The following is a 19,233-nucleotide window of genomic DNA, read 5'->3' on the forward strand; positions in this document are numbered from 1 at the left end:
AAATATCCTAGAGATGAAAACAAAATTGACTTTTTAAGTATTTTTGACACTTGTTGGAATAAGAACTGTGGCTGAATTATGAATTTAGAAAGGAATACTTTGAAAAAATAATAAGGTAAAAAAGATAGTAGTTTTATGTTTTAAGTTTATATACTTTTGTGAGAAGATACACACTCCAAGGTGAGAAAGGAACATTTTCATGAAGATTAATAGAAGATAAAATGAAGAGATAATATGTTAAAGGGTATTTTATAGACCTCCAAAAAAGAAATGAAACAAGGAATTTAGAAAACAGGTAACAATCATGATATGACCACATAATATTTTAGTGATGGGAAAATTTAACTACCTTGAAGTCTTTTTCTACCAAAAATAGAGCAACTGAGAAATTGTCTTAATGGTGATTTCATATTTGTTCTGCTTGGACCAAGCATAGAACTAGGAGTAATGGGTTTATATTTCAGAAATATAGCTTTAAGAAGGATAAAAGAGAAAAACTCTCTACCAATTAGATCTATACAGATATAGAATGGGTCCTCTTAGGAAACAATAGGTTTTCTCCTTCTAGAACTCTTCAGCAAAGATTGGATGATCATATGCCAGCTATGTTCTAGAAGGATTAGACTAGATGATTTCTGAGATCACTCTAATTTTGAGTTTCTTTGATATGATAACTAGACTGGTCAAAAAATAGCAAAATATGCCATATAAGTTCAAAAAACTGAGAAATGAAGACTTAATGTTATAGAGCAGGGAGGGAAGTGTTCATGATATATGCTTGATATAAGAAAAAAAATTGTTAATGATTATAATTATCCAAGACTAAAATATCCTGTCTCCACATGCAATGGGTTCTCTTCCTCAATGGAGATCTTTATGAATAGGTCTTTATGAAGGGTATGATAGAAAAGAACCTTGGTCAGATATTACCTAATCTAGATGTCTTTGAGGTTTCTTCCAATTCTGAGACTGGTTTAGTGATTGCTAAAAAGCACTCAGAAAATAATGTCAAGTATATATTCAAGACATTCATTCAGAAAATGTCTATTTTATCCACATAAAAATGTTACCAAATCATTATCTTTTTCATATTTTCTTCAATAAATTCCCACACAATCAAATATATTTGTGAGATTTTAAAAACAATTCAATAAATAGCTTTGGTGTGCTAACAAAATAAATTGCTACTATTTAAGGCAGTATTTAAAGAGTAAAAAAAATAGCTCTTTAAATAAATTTCAACCAATCACCATGACAACTCTCCCCTCCACACAGACAAAAAAATAATCAGGTGATAACCAAGGTCCTAAAGGAAAAAAATAACTGCAAATGTTTAGGACAAGATATTTATTAAATGTGGCCCCAGACATCAGCCATTTTAAAAATATATTTTGAACTGCCTTGTACTACTTTACCTATCTTAGTCATTCAATACAGGCTCCAAAAGTCTAGCAATGCTGATCTAAGCTGCTAGTTCATAGTTTGAACTAATATGAGTTCATTAATTTTTTAAAAACTCTATGTAGTCCATGTTTCAATCTTTCCTATACTTAGATTAAATCACACCAATCTAGAGGGATTGTTAATGGGCAAATAATAAACAAAGAAAATGAATACTCATGATATTGTGCTGTCAAATTCCCATAATTATTGAAAATTACCTCACCCTGCTAATTCTCCAACTATCTGCTGCTACTTCAAAGCCACCTTGATATTTATTACTTCATCCAGGAAAATGCACTTTGTAGTATGAAAGCTGTAGAGAATTTAAGATAATACCTCAAGTCTTTATATATTTAAATAACATTCTCAAATGGCTTTAGGGATTCTAAAAATGATGATGATGATGATGATGATGGGAGTGTAGGGGTGATAGGGATTGGGTGTGGTGGTGATGATAGTGGTGATAATTGGGATGACAGTGATTATAGTGGTGGTGATAGCATTTATATAATGCTTTTAAGTTTTGCAAAGCACTTTTTCATCTCATCTTCAAACAGTCCTGAAAGAGAAGCTATTATTTTCCTCATTTTATAGATGGGAAAACTGAGGGAGAGAGGTTAAAGGACTTGTTCAGGGTCACACAGAGAGTAATCATTTGAGGATTAACAGTCAGGTCTCCCACAAATATATGCAGTATAACACTTAAATGACTTTTAAAGAATTAAGTAATAGAAAAAAAAAAACAGTGGCTTTTAAGTTGGAAGATATAGAACTGAGTTCTGCCATTAATTATTTCTATGAATTAGAAAACATCATTTAAGTTCTATGGACCTTAGTTTTCAGCTAGACTCCAATTAAAATCCCTTTTAGCTTTAAGACTATAATGCTAATTCTATTCAAATATAAATATAAATTTGCCTCCAAAAGGAAAATCAGATATCCCTACAATCCAACTTTTGTGAGTTTACTTTTTAAGTCAGCAACTATAAAAATGTAAATGATAACCCCCTTGAAAGGAAAAACAAAATATTTGTTCAAAGATCTAAAATAGCAAACATCTCTATGATAATTTTTGAGTGAAAAAGCAAATAATTATTTTCTCAAAATCATTCTGACGTAAGTAAAATGAAATAGTATTCCACAATCCAATTTTACTCACCTCAAGTTGCATTACATCAAATATTAAATTAAAGACAAGAGGAAAATCTATGAGGAAAAGAGCTTATTTCAAGGACATTTACTATAATCCCCACTACTCCCACCATGTAATTGTTGAACTGACCTTTAATAAAGGTGAGAAACTCTTCATGTTTTATTCTGTTTCTCTGTATATCAATCTTCAGAGTAAGCAGCAAGGTGAACAAGAACTTATGTTCTTCATACAATCCTCGGGCAGCATATTTATAAACCTCATAGGTCATGTGTTCAATAATATTAGCAATTCTCTTGCTTGTAATTGGACTCTTGACAGACCTAGCAAAAAGAACATTTAAACCTGGTTTATTTCACTGCCCTTTTCAATTGTCTACTTTAAAAAAAAAAAAAAAAAAAACTTCTCCAAAAAGAATAAGTAACCTTTTAGAACCAATTCTCATTTTCATATATCAAGAGTGTATAGGCTGCTCATTATAGCAACAATAGTTTTTTTCCTACTAAAATAACATAAAACACTTCACCTTTATTGAAATCAAGTTAATCTACTTGACATTATCTTTTTTTGGTCATATTCTGGGATTTTTGTGTAGGAACAAACTAAATTAAAAGCTAAAAAAATTAAATTCCTACAAGATTTAATAGTTTTTTCTATGAATATTCAATGTCAAATCAGAATTTGTTGATAAATTCATTAATTTTACATATAAATGGAACAGTAAGAACCCTATTATCAAAGGAAAAGTAGATTGTTATAATCATAGGCCTTCTAAGACATGAATTCCTTCTCTAATATCCATGATAAATGTTCATCCAGCATCTGCTTGTATATATGTAATAAAAGGGAACACACTATCTATTAAGTAGCCTACTCCATTTTGAGACAATTGTAATTATTAGGATATTTTTCTTCATGGTTAGCTGGTCTGCCTCCCATTAGCTACCACACATTAGTAATCTTAGATCTGCCCTCAGGACACAAAAGATATTGCTTCTGTCTGCTTCTAGTATGGAACACCAAAGTACAAACAAATAGCATAGGCTTTTAAAAGTTTCTCCTAAATCTTAGACATCTTTAAGAAATCACTTTCAAGGGAGAACAGGAAATTGGATTAATAAGAGTTATGGACTCTCAAAATCTTGGTCAAAATAGCTAGATTTTTAAAATTGGAATATTATGTTTCAGAGAAGAAAAGAGCTATGATTATGTCCAAAGCTAATTTACCCAGCAAAGTATAATCCTGAATGGGAAAAAATGGATATTTAATTTAATGAACTGAAATAATTTTAATAATTTGTAACAAAAACTTAAGGGAAATAAAGGGAACTTTGAACTTAAAGAAAATTAGACATATAACATCCAGGAGAAATATAAAGTAAACATTAAAACCAGTTATAAGGGACTCAATAAGGTCAAATTGCTTACATACATTCTTTTATGGTTCCCATTTTTATTTGGGTAGTTAGATAAAAAAGCTTGGGCTAACCTGAGTTTGATGGGGTTACTTTAAAAAATAATAATAAAACTGTGTAGAGAGAGATAAAATTGAGCAATTATCATACAGATGAGTCATGAAAGGAAAAACTGATAGTGCTGAAACCTTGTCATCAGGAAGGTTAAAAGAGAAAATACACATCTAGAAAAGTATAAAGTCTTCTGAATTCAGAAAAATAAGAGGGCAATGGAATAGAGTCAAGGGAGAGGGCAAGGGTGACTAGGTTAAGAAGAGGGTAAGTTAGTCTACAAGTAAAGCAGAAGAGTAAGGGGACACAGGAATAGGGTGAGAAGGATAGTGAGAAAAAACAGGTAGGAGGAAAATATATAAGTAATTATAGCTTTGAATGTGAATAGAATGATTTTACCCATAAATTGAAAATTGTAAGCAGATTAAAAATTTGAATTCAACTATATGTTGCTTTTAGAAAATGTTATAAAAATTGGAGATACACACAAAGGTAAAAAAAAAAAAAGGTAAGAAGTAGAATTTATTATGTAAAAAAAAAAAAAGAAAGGATAGTAATCATGATCTCAGACTAAGTTTAAACTAAAAAAGATTTAATCAAAAGAGATAAATAGGAAAACATTATATGTTAGCAATATTATCCAATATTATTTTAGGCAATTTAAAATAACTAGATAATATAAAATACCTGACATAATACCTACCAAAACAGACATAGGAGCTATATGAATATAAATATAAAATACTTTCATACAAATAAATTCAGATCTAAATAATTAAAATAATATTTACTGCTCAAGGGTAGATAAAGCCAATATAATAAAATAACAATTTAACCTAATTAATATATTTGTGCAATGTCATCTCACTTAAATTACTAAAAATTATCTCATTGGGTTAGAAAAAATAATAACAAAGTTCATTTGGGAGAACAAAAGGAACTTCAAAGAAACCAAAGGAAGTGAAGGGGAAAGATGTAAAAGAAGCAGATTCAGTGATATCAGATCTTAAATCATATTAGAAGGTGAGAGCATTGTTGAAGTAAAATGGATAATTTTGATTTTGTTAAGTAAATATTTCTTAAATAAAATCTATGTAGTGAAGAATAGAAGGAATGCAGAAAATTGAGAAAGACAGTCTCTCTTATGTTCTTATTTTGTATTTAAGTTTAAAGTTAACTTTAGCATTTTCAAAAAAGGAAGCTAATTGTACACGATCCACAGTTAACCTTAATCGTTTAATGAAAGGAATAGATTGCTGGGTTTTCACTATCTTCCTACCAACTAAGAATTTTTAATGATAAATAACAAGATCTTGATTCTTATTTAGAGTTTTTAAGGAATTGCCACTATTCCATTGGGTCTAGTTTTTCTAATCTGTTTGGAGACTCTCTCCTTTGTTCTTTTCCTTATTAGGAATGACATGTGCAAACAGCAGATCTTAGTCACATGGTGTTGGTCTATTTCTTCATATTTATTTTAGAAGAACTTGTTTGTCCTAATTTTTTTTCTATTTCTTAGTAGAGTGTGACAACCACTCCATCTACTCATAACTTTGAATAGAAGGAGCTAGGATTTTTTTTGCTTTAATTTTATTTCATCTTAAATGATTTTAGTTTGCACATTTGAAGTATTTTTTCTCATTTCCCTTCATTTAATAATTTGATTTTATTGCTTAAAACTGAAACACATTGTTTTTTGTAGTTATTATGAGTCATAATTAGGAACTTGGGGACATGAGATAATCATGCACCATATACTGTGCCTAAATCTCTGGGGATGATGAAGAGAAAGGGGAAGGAAATCAACGTAAGGTGGTCCCCTTACATCATAGAGGAGGAATTCACCCAGGCTACCATTTGGGGAGAACATGTGACAGAGAAGAGGAAGACCCATCTGATTGCTTCTATTTTAATTCATTTTTCTTATTTAGTGCTAAACTGTGTGGTCTCTATGTCTATATTATCTCTATGCTCCAAGCATTTTCTTTGGCTGTTCTCCATGCTTTTGATACTCTTCCTCTTGATCTCTGCCTCCTGGTTTCCCTGTCTTCCTTTAAGTCTCAATTAAAATTCCATCTTCTACAGGAAGCCTTTGCTAAGCCCTTCTAAATTTAGTGCTTTCCTCTTTTTTTCCTCTAGTAATTTCCCATTTGTCCTGAATATACCTTGTTTGTATATGTGTGTATATTTGTTTTCTCCCTCATTAGACTATGTGCTTCTTGAGGCTAGACATTGTCTTTTGTTTTCTTTTTTGTTTGTTTCTCCAAAACTTAACACAGTATCTGGCACAGAGTAGGTACTTTGAATGACTTACCTACAGGTCCTGTGTTACTAAAAGTCTTCTATTGGCAGGATGGGACTAATCCTTTGGAAAGTAAATATTTTTGATTTTTAGATTACTTTTGTGACTGTTATTTTCAGTTATGTCTGACTCTTTGTGATGCCTTTTGGGGATTTTCTTGGCAAAGATACTGGAGTGGCTTACCATTTTCTTCTGCTCATTTTACAGATGACAAAACTAAGGTAAACAGGGATTAAATCACTTGTCCAGCATCATATAGTGTCTGAAATTTGAATTCAGGTCTTCTTGAATCTCTAGGGCTTTATCCATTGTACTACCTAGCCTAGTAAGTACTTAGGTTACTTGATGACCCTAAAAATAAATTTGGAAAGGGGAAGATATGCTTGGCTATTCTCAGCAATCCTAGCCTCAGCTCTCAATTCCAATTATAACACAGCATTTTGTCAAGTCTCTAAGACAAGCATGTTTTCATTGACTTGTTTAATTCCTGGTTTCCATGTAGTAGTTCCCAGATTCCAAACACATATTTACTTTCAGTAAAAAAAATATACCTACAATAGGTTATTCAGAATAACTAACTCAAGTGGCTACATGCTTGTAACTAAAGTTAGCATGTAACTACTAGAACCATTGGGATAAAATTCAGCTCAACTTCTTGTGTATCATAGTACCTGGCCAAGGAAAGATCAAACAACCCCAGAAACTGCCGTAGTGAAGTTTGATACATCACATTAACCACACTCATTTCTGTGATGAGGAAATAGAGGATACTTCCCCTTGTTGCCACTGGTGAGAAAAAACAATAAGAACAAAGGACAAGATTATACTATATGCAAAGTGAATAAATTACACAATAAAAAATAGATAACCCCAACTTAAAGTACCATAAAGCAATTATTTTGATTTGTATGCCTAATCAAATCCAACTAATATTTGCCAGTAGATCACAGTAATATGAATTTACTGATCAATTTAGGCCTAAAATATATAGTTCATGAAAGTAATTAAAAAGTATGAAAATAATATTTTAGTGGTATTTTCTATCTTAAGATCTTCAAGTCATTCATAAATATGTATTATCTTCTCTTTTTTAAATAGGGAAAGGAAGCAAATAAGAGAATGAAAATTAACCCAAGAATTGCCAGAGAAAGTTTCTGCACTGAGGCTTTAGGTGGGGCTTTTTTGAATTGTGCCAGAATGAAACCTGTCTATCAGCAATTCCTCAAACTTGACAGTAATTATTTATGGTTCAGTATTTAAAGCTAAATGGAGAAACCTTCAGGTTAGGATGAAAATTGGCTATTTGTCACGTCCAAAGATAATTATGAAAAGGGTCAATGTGTCTGATTGCCTTCTAATGAGTAGAGATAGTATCTGCCATAGAAATCCATTACCAGTGGTGCCCATTTCCAAAGCAGCTGGTTGAGGTGGCTATAATTTTTGGAGTTATAAAATGGCATAATTGGTAGGCCTATATATAGATTATACTGATGTTACTGGTCTCATCAGAACAATCATCCAAACAATTTAATTGACAGACCATAGGATCAATACATGTAGAAACATTACTTTTAAACTTTCAGAAAAGTAATCCTTACTACTTACTTTCAATGACTTGAAAAAACAAGAAAGGTATTGCCTAAGTTATGATAGAACTTTAAGACTTTATGCCAATTTTTGACTTCAAGAGACTTATATCCATATAAAAAATTTTACTCACTATGGGTGAAAAGGAAAGTTCAAAATGATGGGAGTATTTCCATAAAGGAAATATATATATATATATATATTATATATATATATATATATATATATATACTAAAAACAATATGTGAAGTCACATGTATACACCTTGCTTATTTTCATGCACTTCCTCTAATCCTACTTTGTCCTTGCTTCATGTTTCTGACATTTGTTTTTCATTTTAAAACTCACCAGGCCTATATTCCTCCCGGGCTGTGTTAATCTGTATTTCTGTCTCAGCAGAAATCTCAAGCTTCTGTGTTACTTCTTCTGCAGTCTTTTTAGTGTTACTCAGCACAATAATGAGACTCTCGTCTTCCACCAATGACCCTTTTGTACTTGTCAGACGGTAAAGCAAATTATCTTCCAGCTCTTTCATCTTTCTTTTGTTTGCTGTTACATCTTCCATAAGATTAGTTCTTTCCTTTTCCAGTTCCTGTTAATTTGCATAAATATAATTTTCTTTATCCAAATTAATAAACATGCAGAGAAAAACAACACACAATTGCCAGTTAAAGATCTTTAGGAGCGTAATCTGAATATAGCCAGGTAGCACAAAAGATAGACTTAAAACTGGAGGAGCTGAGTGCAAATCCAGTTTGGGACATTTACTAGCTGTGCGACCCTTGGCAAGTCACTGTATCTCTACTGGTTTCAATTTTTTCATTTGGAAATTGGGGAGAATAATTTTTGCTTCTTAAGATTCTTGTGGGAATCAAATGAGATAATTGTAAAATCCTGGCACAGAGTAAACACTATTTGGTTGTTACTTTTTCTCTTTTTTTGAATCATATTTTATATTTTCCCAATTACATATAAAAACAATTTCTTAATTTTTTTTCTTTTATTTTGAGTTCCAAATTCCCTCCTTATTTATTTACTTACTTAACTTACAGTAATCAATTTGATATAGGCTATTCATGTGCAATGATACCAAATATAACTATATAAATGTTAATTATTATTGTAATTAGTACTGTTGTTGTTACTGCTACTACTACTATTAAGTACAGAGACTTTTTAAACATGCTCTAAATTGTCAAATTAATGGTTACTGACCTACATAAGGTCTGCAACATTCCACATTCCACAATGTTCTGGAATCAAATTAACATGTAATTGGGAAATGTTTAACAAAATAAATAAAAATTAAATTAATTACAAATAATATTGATTTTTTTTTTGTTTTCTAAGTTAATATACAGCCTGAAAGAATCCATTTCTATTTGGGTTTGACAAAACTGCTCTAAAAATATTAACTGCTTATATTTTGTTTAACTCATTCAGTAAAGAGCTATATTCTTGAAACAGACTTTATATATTCACGTCAAATCTCAATGACTAAGAAGGCAGGAAAAGATAATGATAAATGTTGAAGGTGATAAGGGAACATTGGGAAATTAATGCATTGTTGGTGGAGTTGTGAACTGATCTAGACATTCTGAAGAACAATTTGGAACTATGCCCAAGGAGCTATCAAACTGCTCATACCCTTTGATCCAGAATTGCCACTACTGGGTTTGTATCCTAAAGAGAAAATAAAAGAGAGAAAAGAACCCATATGTGTAACAATGTTTGTAGCAGCTCTTTGTGTGGTATCAAGCAGTTAGAAATTCAGTGGATGCTCAGCAATTGGGAGTGGCTAAATAAGTTGTGGTATATGAATATAATGGAAAACTATCATTCTATAAGAAATTATGAGCAAGTAAATTTCAGAAAGGCCTTATGAGAAGTGATACTAAGTGAAGTGAGTAGGACCAAGAGAACATTGTACACACTAATAGCAAGATTTTGCAATGATCAACTATAACAGAATTAGTTCTTCTCAGTAATGATCCAAGACAATTCCAATATACTTGGGATGGAAAATGCTATCCACATCCAGAGAATAAACTACAGAGACTGAATGAGGATCAAAGCATATTATTTTCACATTTTCTTGTTTTTCTTGTGGTTTTTCACTTTTGTTCATTTATAACTTGACTGATATGGAAATATGTTTAAATTTACTGCATATGTATTACCTATATCAAATTACTTACTGTCTTGGGGAGGAGGAATAATTTGGTACTGAAAATCTTACATGCTGAAAACCACCTTTGCATGTAATTGGGGAAAAATAGAATACTATTAAGTAGAAAAAATGAAGTGAGTCTTGTGAGTTGTGACAAAGCAACATTCAATGCATACAGAACATTTTTTGTTTTATTAGTATAATTCTACATGCAGGCTACTTTAATATTTGTATAGGTGAAGAGAGCCATTGTGTCTTTAAGAAAGTTCCTCTTTCCTAAAGCAAAAGTTCTGAAGTTCCATGGAGACTTAATTCTTTGAGATGAACAACTCAAGCAAAACCAGATTTATTTTTTTAATCTATTTCCATCTGTTGCCATGTTCTATTTGAAAACTCCATAGTGGTTATTTTAATTCATTTGCCTGCTTCAAGGGAATTCAAATTGTAGGATATACAAAAGAAGTGATATAAAATAAGCAGAATTAATGCATACTTTTCCAATTGCTTTGCACCTTCAGTTATTCAATAACAGCACATTCCCATTATAATCAGAAATACCATAAAATTAAAATAAAAGGGAAAACATTATTTTATTTCTGTATTTTCACCATTTACTTAATTCACTATCCATTTATGAACACTATGAAGTAGTAGAAATGCCGATGGATTTGGAATTAGAAAAACAAGGTTCAAATCACAAGTGTCTTACTCACTAGCCCTGTGACTTTAGGCAAGTCATTTCATTTCACTTCTCCCCCTCTGGGTTTCCATTCCTCATTTATAAAACAAGTGATTCAAATAAATGATCTCTAAAGTCCCTTAGCCCTTCCTAACCTAACCAAAATCCCTTGAAAAGAAATATTTTTTAGGATTAAAAATTTAAAGCTGAAGGGAACTATCAAGTGATTCTAAGTATTTCCCTTCATTTTACAGATGAAACTGAGACCATTGATGATAAGCCAAGGACACAACCTTTCACAATTTGGTTAGCACAAGGATATTCCCTCATACTTTGTATCAGGTCTACTTTATTTCCTCTCAGACAGCCAATCTATAGACTTGTTTTTATAATTAATGCCAGTTAAAATAGAGAGACTTGGGAAGAAGTTTTGATTCTTTAAAAAGCTTAGAAATATTATTCTTTCATCAGAGAGCTAAGATGTAGATGATGAATTGTTGAGATGGTAGTGATAGTTTTATTCAGTTGTTTCAGTTGTATTCAAGTCTTTATAATCTTATTTGGGTCTTCCTTGAAAAAGATACTAAATGTTTCCTATTTATTAGAGTTCACATCTTGATTGATTAGATTAGAGTAGAACAATTTTAATTGTATATATGTATGTGTATATATATATATATATGTATATATATATATATGTATCTTTGCTTATTTTTCTTTTAAACTTTCTTCTTTTTCCAATTTATTGTTAATTTTTGATCTTTGCAATCTTTTTGCTTTTGATTGAATATGAATTCTACAACAGTGATAAATTATTTCTTTTCTGTTCAGGCTATATTTTTATTGTTTTGTGTGTACCCCCTTTATACAACCTTCTAACTTTTTAAGTGAACAAAATATTCCTTATATATGAGTATCAAAAAAAATCAACAAATACTTTGCCATTTCCTTCTCATTTTTTCAGATGAGGAAACTGAGGCAAACAGAGATTAAATGACTTGCTCGGGATCCCATTGTTAATAAGTGCCTGAAGTTGGATGTGAACTTAGGAAGATGAATCTTCCTGACTCCTAGCATTCTATCTATGTACCTCCTGCCTGCCTTTTGATGAAGGATAGAGAGAGACACATATCCAATTTAGATTTTGCGTGACGAAGAAGATTTTCTATAAACCTATGTCTTAGAATGGGGTTTCTTAAACTTTTCAAAGTTATCATTTGCCTCAAAGGCTTTCCTGAGAGCCCTTAAAGGATAAACCAGAAGGAAAAGTGGTAATGCAAAATTTCAGTAGCATATATACTAGAACTCAGTAAGCCTTTCTACAACTTCAATTACTGTTTCAAGGTATGTCCCCTTGGAACCAAGCAGAATCTGTCATCTCTTTTCTCCATTAGAACCCTTCAAAAGTTTTTAAATGACAAACAAATCCTTTCTCAGTTTTCTCTCCTCTAGCTTAAATGTACCCATTTTTTCTCATTGATCTTCATATGGCATGACCTCAAGAATCATCAGATAATCTCAGTAATTGCAACAAGGAAATTAATTTGTACCTACCAGAATGATTCATAATCTCCCTCAATGTAGTATTTTTTTCTAAATCTTTTCATCTGATATCAAACTTATCATCACACTACTTCTCTCCATTTTCTCAACTGACAACCCTGACTCAAACTCAAATATCATTGAGAAAATATGTATAACTTGACAAGAGCACTCTCTTCTCCTCTCCTCATCTCACATTAATTAGATATATTTCTTCTCTATCTCGTCCTTAACTCCTGTCCCACAAAAATGTATCCATTCTTCTTGCCCACTCCATGTACCCTTGATCTCATTCTGTTCCATTATCTCCAGTACTATGCTCATCTTTTGTTCTTCAGTGGCAATAGTGTTCCACATTTTAATATCATATACCAACACTGGTCAAGTGCTAGAATGGTGTAATCTTCCGGGGAGGAGACAATTTTCTGGGAAAGATGGGATGGGATAGGAATTACATGGATGTTTAATAGACTCCAAGAATGATCACATCAACATCTTTCATTCAGATGGTCAGGACAGGTTGTTTAGCCAGAGAGGTTATCTCTCCCTCTAAGATAATTGTCTAGCAAGTTTTTGTAAAACAGAATAGCTCTTAAGTAAAGATGGACTATTCAGTTGTTGATGAGTGCAGAAGCATGTCTAATTCTTCATATAGGAACAGCCTAAATTCTGGGGTCCTAGTGAATTATATACTGTTTCAGCTAAGAACATTTTTCATAAAAATGGTATTGTACATTATGCCTACTTCCTCAGTTTCAGACTGAAATTGCTTCTACTTCCCCCAGCATTTAACCAGGTAATTGTCTAATCACTAGTCACTGTCAGTCTTGCCTTGGATGAAAGAAGACATGAGGCAGCAGTAGAGATAATTTATAGGTAGAGTAGGGGAGTAGAAGCAATTAAGTTGAATATGGATTGGAAATTTTGTCTACCTCATAATTTTGCCTAAAGATGATTCTGATAGAGTATAAATAAGAATGTTACTCAAACCAAAAACTAACGCCCCAAAATCTTTCAGAATATGAGGTAAAACAATTTACTTTAGGTTGCACACAGTCAATTAAATAAGTGTGAGCATAGTGAACAAACTATTTGTGCTCAATTAAAACCTCACTTTTTTAATTGACAGAACTTTTTGGTATGATCCTTTAACAAAATAATACTGTTAAATAATACAGCATAACTCTGCTAAAAAAAATACACTTTAGCAAAACTGATTCTTGGGTGACAAGAAAATTGTATATTATCACATCCCTCCTTTAAATGTTTCCAATTTGAGAGGACTTATCAGAAATTATATTCCATTGTCACCATTTTGTTATGGTTCCATAAGAATAGCATGAGGAACACTAAGGGTCTGGACTAACTGTGGTTATTGAAGAATGTTAAGGATAACACAAAGGGATTTTTGGATTCTTAGAAGAATGTGTCAGGAATGCTAAATCTCAAACTATAATAAAGCTAATATGGAATGCACAGGGTAATAAAAATGGCTAATGTATGTGTGTGTATCTTTATATAAGTTTATTTATAGGTATATTGGTAGAGAACATGGAAGATGTCATAGGAACACTGTGTGAGCTGGAAAAGGAGCTAAAGGAGAACTACTCAACTTTTATATTCTTCCAATTTTATTTTTCTTGTCAAAAAAGAATACTTGTTGGACTACAGGAAATTTAAAAACTGGTTAATAAAAAATTGATATCCTAGACAAAAGAAAAAGCCAGTACATACTTATCCATCAGGGATGAGTATATACTTACTTGGCCCAGAAGAACTACCTCTTAAAAGTATGAGAGAAATGAGAGACTGAATTGCTAAACCACTGTCAGTGATCTCTGAAAGCTGGTATAGAATGAGAAAGGTACAATACCTCTAATAATATTTTTTTTCACAAATGGAAGAAAATGGAACCTGTATAATACTATAGGACAGCACGTTTGAGTCCTAAAGGAATTCCAGATCATAATATTAAAGGATCATTACTGAAGATATAGAAAAGGAAACTGATTTTTAAAAATAAGTGTATTTGGGGAGAGTTCATATTAAAATAACCTCAGTTCCTTTTTAAAAATTAAACTATTTTAATTAATAAAAATCTATTTTCATCCATTCAAGATCCTTTCCTCCTTCGAAAATGTCAGAATAATTAATAATGTTTCAGCGCCAAGAGTGTTTTTAGTAGAATCCCTTAAGGTTCTGTGCTTGACTTTTTGCATACTTTTAAACAGCTTTATCAATGGTTTAAGTATCTGTGTAGATAGATATTTCTTAGATTTATAGATACTGCAAAGTTCTTCACAAACTCAGTAGGCTTAATCTAATAAAAAGGAATTTAATGTCTTAAAGGGGTTACAAAATCAGCTTCCAAAGTTCAAGATGAGTAGCTCTAATTAAACAAGTGGAGGACATACTGGAATGAAAGTTAAGTTTCAAATCAGGAGAAACCAACATTCTTATTCTTTCAATTAAAGCTATACAAATATGGGATAGGCTGCTTTGGTAGGCTTCTTCTAATCCCAAGTCTTTAAAGTAAAGATAGAGGACTATTTCCTGGATATGTTTTACATGGGATTACTTTTTCAGGTATTGGCTGCAATATATGACTCCAATTTCCATATGAAATCTTTTGTTATGAATTCCATTTCTGATATGAGATTTATCACTATGAGAAAATCTTTTAACCATTTTTGAGATTCAGCCTCTTTGCTTATTAAAAAATAAGCTGGTTTTATGACAGGGAAGATTCAATAAAATGATTTTGAAAAACCATAATGAATTATGTAAATGTCAATTATATCACTTTATATATATCATTTTAAAATCTGTTTTAGTGGCCTGAAATATCAATAAGGGTCAAGAATTCGGATAAAAAGCTTATTTAATAAGTTACTAGAACAGAGGCTTAATTCTAAGTACTACAATGGTTGTCCTATTGTTTTCTGCTATAGTCAAAAGATATTTAATTGTTGTGTTCAATTGTCATCATCACTGTAATTGTAATGGATTTTGAGATCATGTCATATGAGGATTAGTTAAAAGAAATGGACATGTTTGGTTTGGAAAAGAGAAACATAGAAAACATATGAAAGTGATTTTCAAGTGTTTGAAGAGCTAGAATATAGAAAAAGGATTAGACAGGTTCTGCTTAATTCCAGGGGGCATACCTAGAAATACAAAGTTGAAGTTTCAAAAAGGCATATTTAAACAAAGTAAGTGATATTTACTATCTACATCTATGGTTGTAGAACCTTTCTAGGTTTTCCTTTAATTCAAGGGCTTCTCTAAGTTATTCTAAGGGATATAATTATGAAACTTTCTTGCTTATATGAAATCCAAATTGGATTAATGTCTGCTCCTTTCTGACCTCATCTCTCAGTTGAAAAATGGATGGTTCCAATTTTCCTAAAGGGTCAAGACCTCTTTCCAATTCTCTCTTTATCTCTGAGCTGGTATTAATTGCAAAAATTAGGGTGCAAATAGCCATCAAGTTTTGCAATTATCAGGCAAATGAACATGCGTAAGAAGGCAACAAGCAAAAGTGAATAATATAAGCATTGATGCCTTTTGCCTAGCAGCAAGAGAGACAGGCCTCTGCTTCTCTTTTTGTCTCTTCATCACTTTTGATAGGAGGAAATAAGGAAATGGGGAGTACCTTACATTCCATCTGCAATTATCTGGATGATAAGCTAATACTATTAGCAGATGGGAAGAAGCAGCACAGCAACCAGGCAACTAGTAATTCAGACCTTAACAATATTGCAGTTAGTTCTCATTTATCTTTGTCTATCCCACCAGTTCTGATTATCACTATCCTGAAATACCATCCTGGAAAATTCTCAGCATACTGAATGGTCACCCCTCCATGACAGGCAGCACTCCTAAACAATTCCATACAACAACTAAACAACTCCACTTACACATAGCTTTCAAGATGGAATCTCTTCTGGCTTCTTTTCTCCACAAGTCTCAATGCCAAGTTATATACCAAGTTACATACTAAAGTGATTAATTCTTTGACAGAGTCTATATGGTAATTTTTAGAGTTTGAAATGTCCATGGAAAAACTGGCAAAAAACCTGGAGTCATTGGGTATCATAAATAAAAATGGAGATTTATAAAAGTGAAATGAGCTTGAGGGGGTAGTTTCTACCTCAGTAGAGATATTTAAGCCAAAATTGGAAGACTATTGATGTGATGTAAAATATTCTTTTTTGATTTGAGTTAAATTAGATGTTCTCTAAGGACCCTTCCAAATCTAAGATTCCGTATCAGTCATATGACATTGCTATAAGAATTTGTGATAAATCATTTAGAAAGATAACTAGATGTTAACTATTGAGGTGAAAAACATTCCAAACAGAGGGAGAAAGGAAAAAAAGGTCTCAGTTTGAGAACTTATTCAAACTATGTTAGAGATTTAGCAGCACATAACTTTATGGGATCTCTGTTGGGTTGAAAATCATGACAAGGATAATCAGGTGTTAGCTATAGCAAGATACAACATAACATGGACACAGTGACTAGAACACAGTCTTCATTATGTTCACCACATAACCTTGGTTATCTAGGTATTAACCCAAGGATATTGTCATAATGCCCAAGTCCTAAGACCATAATTCAGCTTAGGTTTTCATTATAGATGGGGCAAGTAGGTGGCTTAGTAGATAAGAGTTCCAGGGCTGAAATAGTGAAAATTGGTCCTCCTAAATTTAATTCCAGCCTGAGACATTTACTAAGATTGTGAACCTAGACAATTCACTTAATCTTTTTTGCCCCAGTTCCTCATCTTTAAAAATGACATGAAGAAGGAAATGGCAAACCATTCCAATATTTCTGCCACAAAAATAAAGCCAAATGGAGTCATGAAGAATTGGGCACAACTGAAATAACTGAACAACAACTGGACATAGATATAGTTATACACATATATTTATATACATACACATGTATGTGTGGGTATATTATATGAAATAGATATAAAAGCAAAGCCAACCAGATCTGGTGATTGAGATAACATCTGCTCTATATAGACTAGTGTCTAAGACATTGATAATACAGAGATTTTACAATGTCTAAAAGTAAAGAAGTTGGGAGAAGGTAGAGTTACTGGGGTATAATGTATAATATGTGCTTTGTTATAATGAAAATGGAAAGATACATGTCTACAATGTATTTTAAAACTTAAGACATGGCCCATTTCCAGTATCAAGCACTTATATCAGCTCATAATCAGAAACTTCCCACACACCATACCCCAACAGCATATGTGCTTTGGAAATATCTGTTCTATTCAACAAACACTTGTTAATTTCCTGTTTTGGCCCATATTTTCAATAAGGAACTGTATTAGATATTTAGGGTAAAAATTCAAAATCCTATAGTCTACTCTTCAAGAAGCTTCTTAACAATTTAATAAGGGAATATAATATATAAAAGTAAAGTATGCATACTAAATATTTTAAGTAATTTGAGTAATAAGGAAAGAAGGAAACAATGTTACATATGGATAATGCATAATGTTGGGCTGAGAGGGTATTTGAGTTCCAAATAGCTGAAAAAATAGATGCGTCAAACTATTATGATCCTTAAAAACAAAACTAATGAATAAATATTTCATCATATTGGCAATGAGGAGAAAATGGAGATTATAAGTAGAGGAATAACATAGTGGCTTTTATCTTAGATTTTTTTTAAGCTGCAAAAAGCAAGAATTGGAAAGAAGAGAGAGGTAAGGAAATCAATTTAAAAATTATGGGAGTCTAATTGAGAATTGAGGAGGGCCTGAATTAGATAGCATTTTCCATAGAATAAAGAGTGCAAGATATAACTAAAACAGAATGAAGACTATTTGCTAATTGTAAATGAAGGAAGAAAGGAAGAAAGAAGTTACATATGACCCCAGACTTTATAATTTGAATTCCAGTAAGAGAGTAGATACTATCAATATAGAGAAGTTTGGATTTGAGATAGGTTGGGGGAGAGGGAGAAGGAAAAATTAGTTAATTGTTATTTTTTACATAGCATGTCAATTTGCAAGTGTTGATAGGGCATTGAGGTAGAAATATTCAATGGTAAAATTGAAAAAATGGGAACATTTTTCATCTGAATGAAGAGATATTTTGATAATTCAGTTAACATTTAGCAAAACATTTTCATAAGAAAAATGTAAAGGGAACTTAGTCCCAGATTTTATGACTATAAAAGTAAAGTGGAGAAAACTTACAACAGAAGAAATCTTTAGAGAGAAAAGAAAAACAGAAGATGATGATAAAATTTAAATAATTTCCTTGTTTCATTTATATACATATGTATAGGTGAGACTTAGAAAATTTGGAAAATATTTACTAAGGTAAGTAGAATTACTTTAGAAATTACAAAGGGAATAACATACAAATGTTTAAGTGAGATGAAATTCGAAAAACAAAGCTTACTATAAATTATAGATCACTGTTTATCACTGCAAGATTCTGGGAAAGGAATATACTGAGGAAACATTTTTTCTACATACTTGTTTCTCTGTGAGAATGACTCTTCCAAGTAATTGATCTTCCAAGCCTTTCATGGTGACTGTAAAGTCAATGATAGAAGTTCGAGCACTGATTTCAGGTGTATAGGCAGGATTAGGCAGTTTTGTGGTAATGTATAGTCTGAAGCCATCCATAACATCCACTTCTTTGTCACCAACTTTTACCTTATGAAAGCCAAGTAAGAAAGTAAAATAGAGATAATTTTAAAGTATTTTAAAATAAATGCATAAAATATAGCAATAGATTATAATAAAAAATGTGTAGACTTGGAATCAGGAACACCCACATTCAAGAATTGTCTCTCACTCAAACTAACTGGTTGACCAGATCCAGTCATGTAGGTTTATTTTTAATATGTTGAAAT

General features: G+C 31.7%; 1 protein-coding gene across 1 annotated transcript in view; it reads right to left on the reverse strand.

Moving 5' to 3' along the window:
* The window catches only part of DNAH5 (dynein axonemal heavy chain 5), a 290,296-nt gene that overhangs the window by 69,465 nt on the left and 201,598 nt on the right, over window positions 1-19,233 (reverse strand). The window contains exons 65-68 of the mRNA XM_051973471.1: window positions 18,851-19,033; window positions 8,297-8,540; window positions 7,033-7,147; window positions 2,726-2,916 (exon numbers count right to left, since the gene is read on the reverse strand). Of these exons, the coding sequence (XP_051829431.1) occupies window positions 2,726-2,916; window positions 7,033-7,147; window positions 8,297-8,540; window positions 18,851-19,033 (733 nt within the window). The remainder of the gene's footprint in view (window positions 1-2,725; window positions 2,917-7,032; window positions 7,148-8,296; window positions 8,541-18,850; window positions 19,034-19,233) is intronic.

This window comes from Antechinus flavipes, chromosome 1 (genome assembly GCF_016432865.1).
Source record: "Antechinus flavipes isolate AdamAnt ecotype Samford, QLD, Australia chromosome 1, AdamAnt_v2, whole genome shotgun sequence".
Classification (NCBI taxonomy): domain Eukaryota; kingdom Metazoa; phylum Chordata; class Mammalia; order Dasyuromorphia; family Dasyuridae; genus Antechinus; species Antechinus flavipes.